Here is a 17,642-nt window from a genome sequence, read left to right on the forward strand (position 1 = left end):
CAGGACACACGAAGCACTACTTATAACTCACATATTTCGAAACAGAACATATGCTAGAAATTGTATGGTATGGGCACTTTAAATATGCACTATTCTCCAGGTAGGCAATTTCTTTTTTAGAAAGAGAGAAGGAAGGCATGGTTACACAATCGTCACAAAATTATCTTATCACCATGGGTTTGATGGCTTTCCTATTGAATTCGCCCTCGTGGCCACCTACTATTGAACCTGTGATTTATTTCTGCTTGCACAGGCAATCTCTGCAGTGAATGACAAGATGATCGCCGCTTTTTCACTGAACTTTACAGTTGTGCATTTGCAATTGCTCAGTAAGGCGGCACCCTGTTTGACCAAAGTCACTTTTCCTACTGGATAGTGCTATCTGATAGATCACAGCCTGCTCGCATTGAACGTTCTTATGCTTATGTTTTGTAGCGCATTTTGCGGGCTTGAATTTGCAGGAATCTGTCATGTTGTACAGGCGTGAAGTTTCATGGGCGCCGAAAATGGCACTTTTACTCTAGCTCATCGCCCGTCTTTTTAAGATCTTGCGACAGTCGGGAAACAGCGCGAATCAATCACATTCTACCTTTCTCAGAAAAATGGATGTCTATCTAAGAGAACAGCAGCACAGTACTTCGTGATTCGTTTGAGCATCCGTACCGCTACGGACACGAGCCCGGGTTACGGAAAGCTTGCTTGCTGGACACGCTCTGTTTGTTTTGAAAAAGAAACATCAAGCATACGGCGGCATGACTTACTCAGAACATTCTTATGGCATACATTTTCGATTCTTTGTTTAACCAATTTTGAGTGTTCTACTGTGTTTAGTAGGAGCACTTAATCGGCTCTTTGCTCGTAACTGCAGTATCCGTGGTCACTGCAAATATAAACATTAAAATCTGAAAGCTTCATCGTGTCATAAACAGGTAGTTCAAAGGTTAGTCCTGGAGACCCTGAAACCTCCCTAAAACTGTTATAAAGATATCTACTCGATTCTGAAAAGAAAGAAACGTATTGTCTGAAATTAAAAAAACATAAATGTGGATGAATGCAAAAATCTTTAAAATGTTGAAGGCATCTTATTTCTTTAAAGGAAGCGTATCTACCTTGCCTAAAATATGCACGCTAGAACTCACCTAGAGATTACCATCAAGGGAAAATGGGAATAGCAAGTGAACGATTTAGGGAGAGACCATATTCTGGAGGTCACATTTATTTAACCCGCATAATGGTAATTTCTAGAACATCGTTCGTTCGGCCATATTCTACATATTCCGATATCGTCCCACATCGCTATGACATCCGCTTGCTAAAGTCGCCCATCAGCATGGAGGCATGACCACTACTCTATAACGCCTACGTAGTGAGGATCAAATAACAGAATGATATTCATTTACCGACCAAGGCGTATAACGACTAATGCATGATGACAAAAAGATGTAGATTCCTAAATTAAAGTGACAGAGCCATGACGACATGAGCGCAATGAGATGACGGCTGTATGGCGATGGAGTGAAGACATCGGTTGGACAACCGTGCGAAGGAGCGGGAATGACAGCGCTGAAATAACCAAGACGGCATGGCGGCATGATGTTGTGTAAAAGTGTTCATCACTGCGTATAGGTGATGACGACGCAATGACGACAATGGCTTGACATCAGTGGTATAATAACAATTAAATGACGACCGCATGATTACCATAGAATGACCAACTGGGAATAAGATCGATAGATTGACAAAGTTCTAAGACAACGACGGCATGACGACAATGGAGTGGCGATGTTGAAGTGATGACGATAATGAAACGGCAGCAGTACGACGATGGCATAAGACAACGCTCATGACGACGACGGTACGATAACGACGGTATTAAGAAATTCTAATTCGAAGTTACAGTGAAAATCATGGCCCGCGAAGGCATTACGACAACGGTATCACGAATCGAAGACGACAATGGCATGACAATGGCATGAGGACAATGAGATGACGACAAAAGAATGACCACAATGGCGTGACGTTGATTATCATGAAACCGGTGTGCCGACGATGGCATAAGAATAATTGGATAGCGAAGCTGGAGTGACGATGATGAGATGACTATGACGGTATGACAAAACCGGATGAGTGAAACGGGGGGGGGATGACAACGACGGCACAACAAAGAAGGTATGAACCTGACGGCATGACACATCCTGCATGATATCGTCTATGTGACGACGCAATGATGATGATGGCATGAAAACGGCGGCAACATTATGATTGAACTACTACAACATGCTTAGGATAGAATGATGAACAAGCAATGAACTCGATGGACCGAAGAGGGCGGCTTCACGACTTGACGACAGCATGACGACGATGGGATGAGGTTACTGAAATGATGAAGATAGTCAAACGACAGTGTGGCGGCGATGGCATGCCGACAATGATCATGACGACCACGATATGACGACGTATTATGAAAGTCGGATGTCGAAGTTACAGTGATGACGAAGGAATGACAAGGACAAGATCCCGATGACAGTATGACAACGGAGACATAATGATGATAGAGTTATAACGATAGCATGGCAACGGAATTAGGGCAAAGGGATGACGACAAGCATATAGGGACAATAGCGTAGCGGTTACTATATCATGAAACCTATATAACAACAATGGCGTGACGACCGCATGACGAGATTTGGATGCCGAATCTGCAGTGACAATGATGGCAGGACCGTGACGGCATTACAAAGATGGCCTGACAATAGAGGCACGACAGCGACTGTCTGACGATGACGACATGACAAGGGTGGCCTAGTCAGGTTTGTATGACGAGAGTATGTTTACTATCAAATCACAAAGTAAGATTGACGTAGGTGGAACGCCTAAGGCGGTATGAAGACAACGTAGTGGCAATTCGATGACGTTACTGATGTGTTGACAACGATAATATCACAGCGTGATGACCAGGGCCCGACGACCACTCCGTGGCGAACATGATGTGATGAAGACGGCATGAAGAGAGTGAGATGACAAATCTGGGATGACGACGATGTAATGGTCACGACGGCATCACGACCCAGAACACATACCAAATGGTTCAGGTTATTATGCAGCTAGGGCACGTGGGATTTGAAGGAATGACAATGATAGCACCGTTGACATGACAACGATGAGGGCGTGACGACGGAAGGATGAGTGTCAGATGACAAAGCTGCAACGATGGCGATGCAGCGAACATGAGCCCATACCTTGTGGCCCTTGCTATTAAACAACTTGCAAGACCGGGTCGGGCTAGACGGTGTAATCATGACGGCATGATGAGGATAAGATATCACGAAGATGGAATGAAGACAATGCGCTGACTACGACGGCATGGCGACGAGGAGCACATAGTGGCTCAAGCAGGCAGGTTACTAGCGCCACTGGGTTGGCGTAAGGAGATTAGATAGATAGATAGATAGATAGATAGATAGATAGATAGATAGATAGATAGATAGATAGATAGATAGATAGATAGATAGATAGATAGATAGATAGATAGATAGATAGATAGATAGATAGATAGATAGATAGATAGATAGATAGATAGATAGATAAATAGATAGATAGATAGATGAATGGATAGATAGATGAATAGATAGATAGACAGATCGATAGATAGATGTTGACACATGTGCCTATTTGTGATTTTTCCGGTGACATCACTTCACCCGCTAACAACCGAATGTTATTGCTTAGCGCAAGACGCGCCCACAATATTTGGATCTGACCCGTATGTTATTGGCGATTCTGCTTTTTCTGTTGTCACTGAACTTTGTGTAAACAGGTTGTATGGACGACAAATGTTGATTTAGAGGTTTGCACCATTGTTCCTTGAGCACGAATTGTGTAGTGCTTGTTGACGGCATACGGGCATCAGCTATTGCGCGCAATTTTCGACGAGTCATGTATAAAATCCAACGCGCTTACCCGCCAAATAGATTACTGACAATCGGCGATATTATTCGGCCGCTATCAGCATGCTTTGAATGTCACTTGATTTAGTGGTGGAAGTTTGCCTAGTAAAGGGTTTTCTCATTCCCAATTTTGCTACTGTGTGCTTTACCGCCTCTACAACGTGACATCTGGTTTATGTCTTTTTCGTTCATATTCCGCACCACTACGGTCAGGCCCACACACCGGCAACAATAACAGCGTCGTCCCGAACTATCGAGAAAGCTGCTAGCTACAGAACCTGCCCCGGAGTACGTATTTTACCAGAGACGAAGAGGAAGATTGTGCCCAAATCAACAGCCCTAATCGTAGCCCCAGCGTCCCCCATCGTGCTGCGGCAGGCAGGGGACCGCCGACCGTCGGTGGATTGTCGTTTGAAGACCCGGAAAACGGGCTGAATATACACGGAAGGGTCACTGTATTCAACAACTACAACTCCAACAACAACCTTTGGCATGTATACTTATCCGTCAAAGATGCCTCCAGGACGTAGTTCGAGAATCTTGAGACAATCATCAAGACGAGGGACCTCCTCCGCTGCACCTTCTTCAATACCTTTGTTGGTGTCGTACGCAAAGAGAGTGCTGAAGCCATACTGGAATGCCGTGACTCCCAACCAAGAAGACTGCGATCTACACGAAAGAGATGACCCGATTGCTCTGCCACGCCGACCCGGACATATCTGAAGACTAGAAAGTTGGCTTCCTCATGCGGGGTGTGGAGCAATAGATTTTCGGCGGATTGGTTTGCAGTCCTCCAAAGACGGTCGAAGGGTTTTTACGGAAGCCGCAGTTGTCAGAAATATTATTGAAATGCGCACTCGCCAATACAACTGCCAATACTTTCGCCGAAGAGCGAAATCCAAGCATCAGGCTCTTACGAGCTCTGAGAGACCATAAGGGCCGTTGAACACGAAGAACTGGGAAGCTATACGTCTCGGCACAGCCTAAAGTACCCTCCACTGCTGGCAGCGTCCAAAAGGGGATCCAGCAGCAACTTGGTGTCCCTGAATTGCAGCGGCTACAGCCAGAAGCGATGACCTACGTCGAGGTACACCGCCGTCAATTTCCCCCTCCGCGCCCTCGCAGGTTCCGGTAATGGCGCAGTTCCGACGTCTGCCGCTTCAGCCTACTGCTTGCCTGGAAGCACCCAACGCACCCTAACTAGCTATCCAACGCAGCTATCTGAGGAAAACATACGTAAGGCACGCTCCAGAGAACCGCTTGTCTGCAGTCACTGCAGAGACGCCAGTCATGTATACCGGCGATACCCATACCACGACTTGGGACTACGAGGTTTTACCATCAACGTGCGCCGCCTACAGCAAGGTGAACTGGCTCGTGACATTGCCGAATAGCTCACCGCCATTCTTGGAGCCTTCAACGTTGCTGTCACCATAGTGTCGCCGCAGCCCCGACAGTACGCTGGCCCATCCCATGGACGGTCTCTTAGCCCCTACCCCCGAACTAAATCCAGCCACCGATGGAGTTGCGGTTGCTGTACGTCGAAATGCCGAAAATCCTCCGCCGTGGACGACGCTTTCAGATCAGTCTCGACGATGTATCAACGACATGCCGCCATTCCGAAGAAGCCTGGAAGCCAAGAATAAAACCATAAAACAATACTTTACGACGGCGTGTACCAGCAACAGGTCAAAGCGACGCAGCCGCGATCCGTTGCCAAGAGCTGACTGTAACGCAAGGCCAGGAACTACTGACCTTGATGCTGCGATTGATGGCGGAAACGTCACTGCTCTAGTCGACAAAGGAGCCATCTACTCTGTTGTCAGTGGACCCTTGGCCGTCAAGTAGACGCAGGTGAAGAGTGCTTCGGACGGCCTTCGAATTCGCACAGCTGGAGGATACTTGATAGCACGGACTGGAATATGCATGGCAAGAATTATAGCTCATGATCGCAGCTTCCATGCGATGTTCGTTGCCTTCCAACAGTGCTCGTGAGACGCAATTCTCGGCATAGACTTCATGAGCTAACATGGCGCCGTCATTGAGTTAGAGTGCAAGTCGGTAACTCTGCCCACAGACCAAGCGATACCACCGGAGAGTACTCTCAGTCATTGTGCCCTAAATGCACATGAAGATCAAATCAGTACCCGGCCTCGCGGCAGCATCAGCATTTGCGTCACGGAAGAAGCAGCCGGAGAGACGGAAGCCATTGTCAAGAAAACACGATAGTCTTTTCTAGATCGTGAAATTTGGGTTGCGAGGGGTATCGTCCAGTTACATCGAGTAAAAGCAAAAGTAAGGGGCCCTATAACTTAGAGCTGTTCCATTTTTATTTATTCCGATCCCCTGACGTTAAATTTCCTTAACCACCAATGCAAGCATCGGGCGGTAATCCGCAGCATTGCTTGTACAGCCGAATCAAATGCTATTTTCGTTTATAGCATGTTTATTTTGCTTTCAAAGCGGATTGCGTTGCCTACATCGAGCACTTTCTGTTATCCAATCGGTTGACAAGAGGCGAGGAGCACGCTCAAGGGGATAGAGTTTCGACGAGGCCGAGCCAGCACAGTGAAAGTAGAAAACCGGACGAGGAGCATGGTGCCGGCGTCTACGACTAGTCCACTCCCATTTACTTAGCTTGCGGTGCCTGCCGGAGCATCGCGGCGGAGTTCAGCGGAAAGTTAAGAAGGCCGCTAAAACAGATTTTCAACATAAAAGGACTTGTCGTATACTTGGCAAAAGGTCATGATAACGTTTTACTGCCACACGAATTTTTTTCATTTTACGCAAATAAGCCCATGTTCCTCGGCAGTTGCGAGCAGCCAGCGTCAGAACGATTGTTGGGCAGCCATCTTCTATTCCTTTCGGAACGAGACAATCTGTGGCTATTGAGAATAACAATCAATTTTGTTCAGCATAATAATGTGCATTTTTATTCAGCGCAGCCCACAAATGTTTCACCAATACGGATTGGTCAGACGATTCCTTTTTTCTCTAGCGGAGAAAAAAGGCGTTAAATCAGAAATTATTATTTTTCTTTCCTTTTGTCTAATCAAACATAATCATTTGGCACATATATTAGATGGGGCGTCCTCACGGTTTCCCTGAAGTCACCTGACGGGCAGGCCCTGTGGGTGTAGGTGTCTCGAAAATCTTTTGTTAACCGCGGAGGGCTGATTGCAGAATTGGAATAGAAATTTTAAAATAACTTAAGGTTATAGCGCCATCGTTTCGAAATTCAGCAAGAAATACAAACTCTTGAACAAGTGTATGAATATCGCATATATGGAAGAAGTTATAGCCGTCAGCCATGCACTTGTCCTCTCAGATTCCGGCGAAGCTAAAACAGCTGTGCGTGTTCTTAAACAACTTTTGGTGTTAGTCCGTGTATTTGTAACCATAAGCAAGGCCAGCTCAAGGGTCTCCTCCAGCAATACAAGGACTGTTTTTGTTTTATCAGGGACACAACAGACACCACTTGCTAAGCATCGCAAAATAACCGAAGAATTCACTCGACCACATCGTGAAAGCTCGTACCGAGTTTCTACAAGATAGCGAGAAACCATAAACAACGAGTCGACGAAATGTTGGGGGACTAAATCAAAGAGTCGTCGGATAGCCTATGAACATCTCCTGTTGTCTTAGTGAAGAAGAAGGATGGGACTCTCCTATTCTTGGACGATTGTCGTGGCGTAAATAAAACAATTCACAAGTACGTATAGCCACTGCAAGAAAAGAGGGCCCAATGGGCCAACTCTGCTGCGGAAACTATTTTTTAATCTATTAATCTCAAGACGGGGTGCTGGCAAATCGAATTTGACGAGAGCGACAGAGAGAAGAGCGCTTTTATCACGCCCGACGTACATTATGAATTTCAGATCATGCTTTAGGCCTTCGCTCGACACCCACTTCTTTCCAGCGTGAATGGGCTGGTTATTGTATCGATTAAAATGGTAGATCTCTTTAGTCTACCTTGATGACGTCTTCGTTCTTGCCTCAAACTTTTACAATCACTGTAAGCGCCTTACGACAGTAGTACAGGTTATCAAGTGCTCTGGATTGACCCGAATGAAACGAAATGAAGCTTTGCTTACGAAAACCTGTTACTGGCCCGCGTCATCAGCAAGTGCGGAGTCCTTCTTGATTCGTAGAAAGCAGCTCTAAGCGCAAACTTTGCGCAGCCCGTCGACAAAAAGGCGGTGTGCAAGTTTCTGGGTCTGTGCGCATGCAATCGGCGCTTTGTGAAGAACTTCTCTCGCGTCCCCACCCCTGTGACTTTTCTCATGGGATCCGATGACGAGTTTGATTGGAAAACACTCCAAGTCAAGGCATTTGACAAAATAAAACGACGGCTTCAGTAACCACCAGCACGCACTCACTTCGACGAAGACGCCCGTAGCAAAATAGACGCCAACGCAAGCAGCGTAGGCCTTGGTGCTCTCCTAGCACACAGAAAACGCGAACTTGAAAGGTTTCTATGCTACACGGTCACTGTCCAATACGGAAGCAAATTATTATTTAATTGCGGAAAAGGAATGCCTGGCCATCATTTCGGCAGTGACTAAATTTCGCCCTTCCCTATATGGCAAGCCGTTCAATTCTGTAAGCGGCCATCCTGTACTATGTTAACTAGCAAATTTAAAGAACCCTTCAGGACACCTAGCTAAGTGGAGCCTCAGGTGGCGAGCATTCGACATCACGGCGATATAGAAGTCCGGACAAAAGCACTCTGATGCCGTCTCCCTCTGCCGCTATTCTAGTGACTCGCCGTTGGAAAACGACCAGGACGACCACTCTATCCTAGGGACAATAAATCCCTACGACTTCACCGAACACAAGTGAACTGACCTGGAGATGAGACGAGAGACCTTGTTGAGTTTATAGAAGGGAAGACCGACTTTGTCCCTAGGGTACTGAAGCGCTGATTCTTCTTTTCTTTCGAAAACAACATTTTATTCATTTATTTCATAATACCCCTAAAGGCCCCCGAAGGGGTCTTACATAGGTGGTACGGATACATGAAAAAATGTGAGCTTTGCGCGTTAGGGAAAAAACAACTGAAGTACACAAAAGTTATACAAAAGTACGATATCTAGCAAAATACACAAGTAAAACAATTTACGAAATACATTAGGCAAGTGAAGCTGAAGATAGAAAATACAAAACTCCCTGAGAAAATAAATTAAGGGAATTAAATACGCACAATGTAAAAGAAGTAAAATGGGGTGTTGCTCGAAACTGCGTCAGTTGTCATGTTAACAAATTAATGAGACATGAATCCACTTGCACAATGTGCACGCAGAACGGTAAGACAAATGATCAAAACAATATACACACTGAACAACGTATGAAGAAACGGTACATGATGGATATTTACACGTAACTATTACGTAAAAGTTCCTGAAAGGTTGCGAAATCGGTTTGAGTAGCAATGTGTGATGGTAGGTTATTCCATGCAACAATTTTTCGGGGAACGAAGGAGTTAGCATAGTTAGCTGAGCGACTACTGATGCGTTTTATCTTGAAGATATGGTCTGTGCGTGGAGAGGAGGCTGTCGCTGGTTCGAAGATACGGTGAAGGTGCGGATGGTGATAAAGTTCGTGCAGCAGTGAGAGGCGGGCAATTCTGCGGCGATGAGATAAGTCTTCAAGCTGAGCGCGAGCATTTAGTGCTGAAATGCTAGTATAGGGTGAATAATCACAAAAAATGAAGCGGGCCGCGCGGTTTTGTAGTGATTCGATTTCTTGGGTGATATATGTTTGAAAAGGATCCCAGGTAGCTGATGCATACTCGATTTTGGGGCGTATTAATGTGATGTATGCTAGTCTGCGTAGTTTAGCGGGAGCATGCTTAAGATTGCGTTTGAGGAGACCTAAAGAGCGGTTAGCTGATGCCAACGTCTGGCTGATGTGATGATGCCACGCTAGATCAGACTGTAAGTGAACACTAAGGTACTTATATGAAGTTGTAAGTTCAATTATGTTGTTAGATATTACATACGATGTTGGAATACGGTGGTTGGGCCTAGTAAATGATAATAATTTCATTTTAGCTGTAATAAGAGTCATCAACCATGTTGAACACCATGTGTTAATAGCGTTAAGATCGGTTTGAAGAATATGTTTGTCATTGTCGCATAAAATTAATCGATATATTACGTAGTCATAGGCTCAAAGTCTGATGTGGGAAGACACACAGTTAGGCAGTTCATTAATACAGATTAACAAAAGTAAAGGGCCAAGAACGCTGCCCTGCGGAACACCGAAGGTTACTTTGGTATAAGAGGAATTACTGTTGTTAACAGACGTATATTGTACTCTGGATGAGAGGAAATCGTTAATCCATCCAATAACAGTTGGGTGCATGTTAAGGTTCATTAGCTTCAGTATTAGTCTATGGTGAGCAACGCAATCGAAAGCTTTCGAGAAATCCAGGAAGATAGCATCAACTTGAAACCCTAGGTCTAGGTATGAATGTATGTCATGTTAAAAGCCGGCTAACTGTGTTTCGCATGAATAACCACGACGAAAGCCATGTTGGTAATCAACAATAATTTTGTGCTCTTCTAAGTGGTTAATGATTTCAGTATACAAGATGTGTTCAAGTAATTTACATATAGTACTAGTTAAGGAGGTGGGGTGGTATTTTAATGGATGAGCTCGGTCTCCGGACTTAAATATGGGTATGACTTTTGCGACCTTACAATCGTGCGAAATAGTGTTAGTTGATAAAGACTGCGAGAAGAGTGCACATAATATAGGTGATAAACTAGGTGGCAAATGTTTTAACACTTTATTATTAATGCCAGTGTGATCAGAGGCGGAAGAAACATTAAGCTTATTTAGTAAAGAAGAAATACCTGCTTCGCTAACAATTATTTCTGGCATTCATATCTTAATGAGATTGTGAAGGGTTGGTGAAGATATGGTGTCTTCCTATGTAAATACAGATGAAAATGCGCTATTCAATAAATCAGCACATTCCGACTGGTGGACCATATCACCGTGCTCATCAACTATTGTTAAATCGGGATAGCTCTTCGGGTTTATTACGCGCCAATAACGTTGAGGATTGTTAGTAAGCATAGAATATAGGTCATGGGAAAAGAAGTGTCGTTTAGATGATTTTAGCAGTGACTGATATTGCTTTTCGCAGGTCTTATAACGGTGCCAGGAATCTGAGTCGCGAGCTTTATCGGCTTTACGATATAAACGCTTTTTCTTAATATTAAGGCGCCGAAGCTTTACGGTAAACCACGGGCTGTCGGGGTGCAGGATGTTTTTGTTAGAGGGACGAATCGATTAATTAGTTCAGTAAGAGTGGTTTTAAGTTCAGCCCAGTTATGTTCGATGGTTTGAAATTGGCATCTATTGAGGAAATGTAAAGCGAAGTCAGATCGCGGAGTTTACGCTGTCAAAATCCGCTCTATTGTAACATCGGATGTACTTATCAGAGCACGGACGTCTTGGAAGCGAAACTGCAAGTCTACCTGTTATGATATCATGATCAGATAGCCCATCTTGATGAGTTAAGTCGAAGCACACGTCAGGATCAGTGGTTAATACTAGGTCTAAAATATTAGCGGATGTAGCCGAAGATCGCGTAGGACGGGTGATAAGCTGTGTTAGAGAAAAGTCAAGACATGACTGCAGGAAACTGTGGGCCTCAGATAGGTAGGTTGCTGTTGAAAGGTTAGCCCAATCAGCTTCGGGGAAATTAAATCACCGAAAATTAGTACCAGATATTTAGAAAAACGAACAGTAAGGATTTCAAGAAGCCGTTGGAATTCACGAGAAAATGTATTGCCCATGTCAGGAGGTCGATAAAAAGCACCAATGATTATAAGGCCTACTTTATGTTTTGTGGGAACCCACACAAACTCTAAAAAAGTGTAAAGGTGAATACGTTTGGCGAAAAGGTTTTTTTCCACTGCCACCAAAACGCCACCACCTATTTTATTTGTCCTGTCACATCGAAAGTAGTTAAATTAAGTCCAGCTTTCCAGAATGCAGGTATCGGGGACAGTATCGGTAAGCCATGTTTCAGTTAGTATCACTATCGATGCTGAACATGAGTCAATGATGGATTATAGCTGTACTGTTTTAGAAATGACACTTCTTATGTTTGTGTAAAGAAAAGGAATGCGGTGTTCTTCCTCGATATCGGTCCAGTGGATTGATGGCTAGTGTGATCACATGACACTCGTGATTCTGTAGCTCTTTCAGACACTCGCTTCGTGCGTTTCTGATCGCTATCCCAGATATAAGCGTCGTTATTAATAAACAACTTGTTGAACACGAGTCGCACACGATCGCCTTCCTTTCGTATTGTTTTGGAAAATAGCAGAAGGTTGCGGCGCTTATTTGGCACTGTTTCAGAGTAGTCACGGGAAATGCTAAAAGATTTATCTTTTAGTTTGTAACCATAGCCAAGTAGTGCATCAATTTCTTTGTCATTGGAAAACTTTGCCATAATCGGTCGCTTTTTATCGTTAGAGAAACGACCTAATCTGTGCGCTCTTGCTATTGAGGACACTTTCATACCAAGATGATTGCCGCAAAATTCCTGAACCAGGCGCTCAGAAGTTTCCCATCGTTCGTTCTGGTCAGAGTCAGAAAGCCCGTAAAATAGTAAATTGCACCTGCGGGAGCGGTTTTCTAAACCGTCGACCTTATCTTCTATTTTGGAGATGCTCAATTCGCGAGTTGGAAGGGAGTGCGCATTAGCCTCCCCTGACATTAGCCCTGAAGTTATCTTTCGCTCGAAATCATCGAGTTGATATTGCATTTTAGAAAAGCGTTCTTCGCAGTTAAGTGCTACTTTCTCAGAAACATTGGACAGAATTTTAGTTTCAAGTTCAGAAACACGTCGACTTAGTTGGTCTAGGTCACTTTTTATGCCGATATGAATTTGTAGTACCTTATTAACAGATTCTAAAATACCTATACTATTAGAATCTAGTCTCTGAACAGTGCTGAATACAACATCAAGTTTTTCTTCTTGTGGTTTAGCCATGGGACCCGGGTTTGTCTGTACGTCGCCCCCAAGCATCAAAAGGCGCCATAGATGCAAGACACAATCACAAAAACACTTCATTGAATCTGGTGGCCACGACACCGCTAATAAGAACACATCGTTGTTACGAAAAGAAAAAGCACCATTTAGGCTCACCTGCACAAGCATGAAAAGTGAGCGTGGCATCACAGCCGCGGTGTCGCGGCCCGAAGTGCTGTCGAAATGGGTGTGCTTTAGTACTGTGCATGTCGTAGATAAGGTTCCATGTTGCCAGCCGAGCAAGGCAGTCGTATCCAGAACTGGTGGTTGATCCGGTGACGGACTCGACCATTGACTGCGCATCCAATGATGCGCAGTCAATGGTCATGAAGACACCTTTCAGCTCGGTGTCTTCATTACGTCCGGTATTTTCCGATGGATAATCCAGGCGCTGCAGTGCGACGGCGACGGTGAACCGAGCATCGCCATCAACACCTGCACAAGCATGAAAAGTCAGCGTGTCATCACAGCTGCGGTGTCGTGGCCCGAAGTGTTGTCGAAATGGGTGTGCTTGCACCGCATCAGCAAAGTGCTCACTGAAGTGCTCGGCTAGATGCACACCGGAAAGTTTGTTCCCGTTAATGGTTATTTCCGTCAATGTATTCTGACCCGCTTTGCGGTTCAGTGCCTGATTGATGGCTTTCCAAACTTGGTTTGGGCGCCGTCGACAGATGTCAGAAAACATCTGGTTATAGTAGGAGGCCTTTGCCTTTTTCAACGCGGCAGTTAGTTTGTTTCTGTAAGTTTTAAAGGCCTCAAATTCCTTAATATCGCGTGTGCGCAAAGACTTCTTAAAAAGGCGACCTTTTTTCTTGATCATTTTGAGATGCTCGAGCCCTACCCAAGGTTTTCTTCTTCTTCTGTTAGCTTTGGTGCTTACGTAAGGAAAAGATGTGTTGTAATGACTAGTGAATATAGATAAAAATTCACGATAGCTCTCATTTGGGTCTAGCTTATCGTAAACAGAAGACCAATCTTCCCTCAACATATGCATGCGGAATGAAGTCATATTTCTGCTCGACATACATCTATGTTTAACGATATCCTGGCAGGCTATTTCATTTTCAGTAGTTTTAGGAAAAGCAATAAAGACAGGACAGTGGTCACTTACGCCGGCGCATACCGTGCCAGCTGCGCTTACATCAGTGTCTATGCTGACGATAAACAAGTCTAATATGGACTGGCAACTTGTCGTTACGCGTGTTGACGCAGTAATGACGTTATTGTAGCCACAAGCGTCAAGTTTGTTAAGGAATTCCCGCGAGGTCAAATTATCCTTGAGAAGGTTTATGTTAAAGTCGCCACCTATTAGAGTGTTATACTGGTGAATTGTTGAGTATTCTAACATCTCCTCAATAAATTCCAGGAATACACTCATGTCACCAGACGGTGGGCGGTAAAACGCCACGTACATGTTCATATTGTTCTTTATGCACAGCACTTCATAGTCGGCAGTAATGCACGTAAATTCCGGGATTATGTCGCAGAGTATGTGCTTTTTTACGTGCATTGCCACTCCGCCACCACGGCGACCACTTCGATTGATAAAATAATGATTGTATTCAATCATATTTAACATGTCGCTTTCTTCGTGATACCACGTTTCAGTCAACATTATCACATCGAACATGAATTTGAATTCATTAAAGAATGTGCTTAACTCATCGAGCTTGGTGGCGGCGGAACGTACATTGAGGTGAATGGCAGTGAATATGCCCTGCGACTGCGCCGGAAGTTTAAGTTCACATGGCAGACAAAACTCTTGATTCAGCATCGCGTGTACAAGAAAACGTTACACAGATTATAAGCATAAGTACCCTACGCAATCTTGACAAGGTCAGAATCTGTTTCAATGCGCACCACCTGACTGGACTGTGTTTTGCGCGCGAAAATCTTCCCATTTTTAGTCCACACAAACTGCCACTGATTCTCCCGTTTTTTTGCAATTGCCTGTGCAAGCAGTCGCTTCAGTGTCGGACAGAAATGCTCAATAACGAAGATTTGGGCTTCGCTGGAGATTCCTTCATCACGATTCCGAATGCGGCTCTTGCGGGCTTTCTCGACGACGTGGTGCCGTTTCTGATTGCTTTTGAATTGAACAATCACGTTCGTTTTGCCCTGCTCACGAGTCGGTACTCGGTGGCAGACTTCTATATCATCAGCAGAAATGGGTTCGCCAACAACACCACCAATCTGGCCTACAAGATCAATGATGTTTTCATTCTTCTTCTCAACGAGCCCTTTTATTTCCACATTCGACCTGCGAGAGTACTGCTCACCCTGAACAACTCGCTTCTGCAGCTGTACAATGATTGACTCATTTTCACTGCATTTAGCCTTCAGCCTGTCATTTTCCTTCCTTAAGCTTTCTCTCTCGGTGCGCCCTTCCATTAACTGTTGCTTCATTGTTTCAAATTGCTTTTCTATGAATTCAAGTCCTTCTTTCATTTGTTTCATATCGGAACGTAGTTCGCGCAGTTCAGAGCGCGCATCCCGTTCCTTCTGAGACATTAACAAGTGTAGAAAGTGCAAAATGTGCAAAAAGAAATTCCGGAAATGTGAGTCTTCATCTTCCCCGCCATGACGTGCGTGCCAAATGTTACAAGCTTCACGCCCACGTTCCTAATAAATTACAATAAAAAAAGCTGTTGGTGGCATTTTAAACTTTGGGTAAAGGAAGAGATAACTATAAGTACTTAATCTATTTTGCGTTTCATGTATAACCTCAACGTAGTCAATAACATACCTTGGGGTACGTCCTGGCTCAGCAATATTGGAGAACCAGCCCAGTGCGTGATCACTCCGTCTCGATTAATTTCCATCCGGAGATAGCCTAGATATTTTCTAAATCGGAAATCTTGCACAATAAGGCACTGTGTTCCATCTCGTCGTTTCTAGACGACCGGGTATGGCCCTTCAGGTTTGTCGTCGACTGGGGGCTTGCCTGCAAAAAAAAAAAAAACCAAAGCGCTGCCTTCAAGGAATGCCAGCTGCGGCAATGGCACTGACTATTAAGTAATGGGTTAAAAAATCATGCTCTTTCAGATATCGGGCACTTCCCTGAAAGATCCTGCAACCATGTAGGCGCTTTGTTTACTTCACATTGCATTCAAATAATAATAATAATAATAATAATAATAATAATAATAATAATGTTTATTACCACACAATATACCAAACAACACAAGCAGGCCGGTCTAAGCCTTAGTTGGCTTGCAGGACCGTGCCAATGAATATGATAGACAAGGCATGTCTTGTCTATCAGGAGATGAATGAAAAAAAAATGAAAGGCAGAAAATTAAGAAGAACAAGATAACATTTAGTTATCTAGATATAGCAAAATTGAAGAGGTAAATATTGCGATGCAAAAAAAAAAACAATGTACAAGAGGGTAATTTTACTCTAGCTGCTTTAAGATGTGTTTGAGCGTTCTTTTTGATGTCGCGTTAAATATCTCTTCTGGTAATTTGTTAAATATGTCAGGCACATAAGCACAGCGTCTGGCCGCGGCATACCTTGTGGCTGAATGCGGAAGTACGTAACGGACATGTTTTCTAAGCTCCCTTGCGGCGGCACGTTTTTGTTTGAAAGCGGAATTCCAGAAATGTTTAATGACAACTGTTTCTATAAGTAACGAATGGAAGTTTGGTAGCCCAAGTTCACGGAAGATATTTGCATATGTTACTATTGGGGAATTGTAAGCAACATTTTTAAGAATGTTTTTTTGTAATCCGGTCAACCCTGCATCTCCAACGATCTGAACAAAAGCCAAAGACTGTAATGCCATACCTCAACACAGTGTAACGCAGTGCCTGTGCTATAATCTTTTTTACAGACAAGGGTGCAATACTTTTGATATTAAATAACAGCCAGGCTACTGACCTCAGTTTAGAACAAATAAGTGATAAGTGATGTTGCCACGATAAATTACTATCGAAATAAATTCCGAGATAGTTCACACAATCCACGTATGGAACAGGTGCACATTTACAATCAACAGTCTGATTCATGCAAGTAGAGAGGCATGTTAATAACAGTAGTCTTAAGTGGGGAGCGAAAACAAACAAGTTTTGTTTTGGGGGCATTTACAACAATTCCATTATTAGAGAACCAAAGCATTGCCTTGTGCACGTCATTTTGCAACATTTCAGTGGATGTTTTATAAGAAAGGTGTTTCGCTAATAATACAGTGTCGTCAGCATACTGGAATACTGAACATTTCGAAATTGCCAAAGGGAAGTCGTTAACAAAGATATTAAACAACAATGGCGACAAAATGGACCCCTGAGGAACTCCAGCTTTTACCGACAGCTTAGAACTAAATATGCCCTTATCATCGGTAGAGACCACCTGAAATCTGTTGCTCAAATAATTTTCGAGAACTTTGTAAAAAGGCCCACGAAATCCCCAAAAATGCAGTTTACTTAACAAGATTTGATGATTCAGGGTGTCAGACGCTTTCGCTACATCTAAAGATAGCGCACATGTGAAAAGATTCTGATCAAATGCCGAGAACAGTTCATCTGAAAATTCCTCAAGCAGTGCCACAGTACCACGCCCTAAAACAAAGCCAAACTCTCGATTGGTCAGGATAGAAAATTTGTTAAGAAAAGAAGCCATAGTGTGGAAAAGAAATTTTT

General features: G+C 43.9%; 1 protein-coding gene across 1 annotated transcript in view; it reads right to left on the minus strand.

Moving 5' to 3' along the window:
* Positions 1-17,642, minus strand: part of LOC142590721 (uncharacterized) — a gene marked incomplete at its 5' end in the record, with an annotated part of 285,438 nt that overhangs the window by 29,631 nt on the left and 238,165 nt on the right. The window contains one exon of the mRNA XM_075703149.1: positions 15,749-15,946. Within this exon, the coding sequence (XP_075559264.1) occupies positions 15,836-15,946 (111 nt within the window). The remainder of the gene's footprint in view (positions 1-15,748; positions 15,947-17,642) is intronic.

Source organism: Dermacentor variabilis, chromosome 8 (genome assembly GCF_050947875.1).
Source record: "Dermacentor variabilis isolate Ectoservices chromosome 8, ASM5094787v1, whole genome shotgun sequence".
Classification (NCBI taxonomy): Eukaryota; Metazoa; Arthropoda; class Arachnida; order Ixodida; family Ixodidae; genus Dermacentor; species Dermacentor variabilis.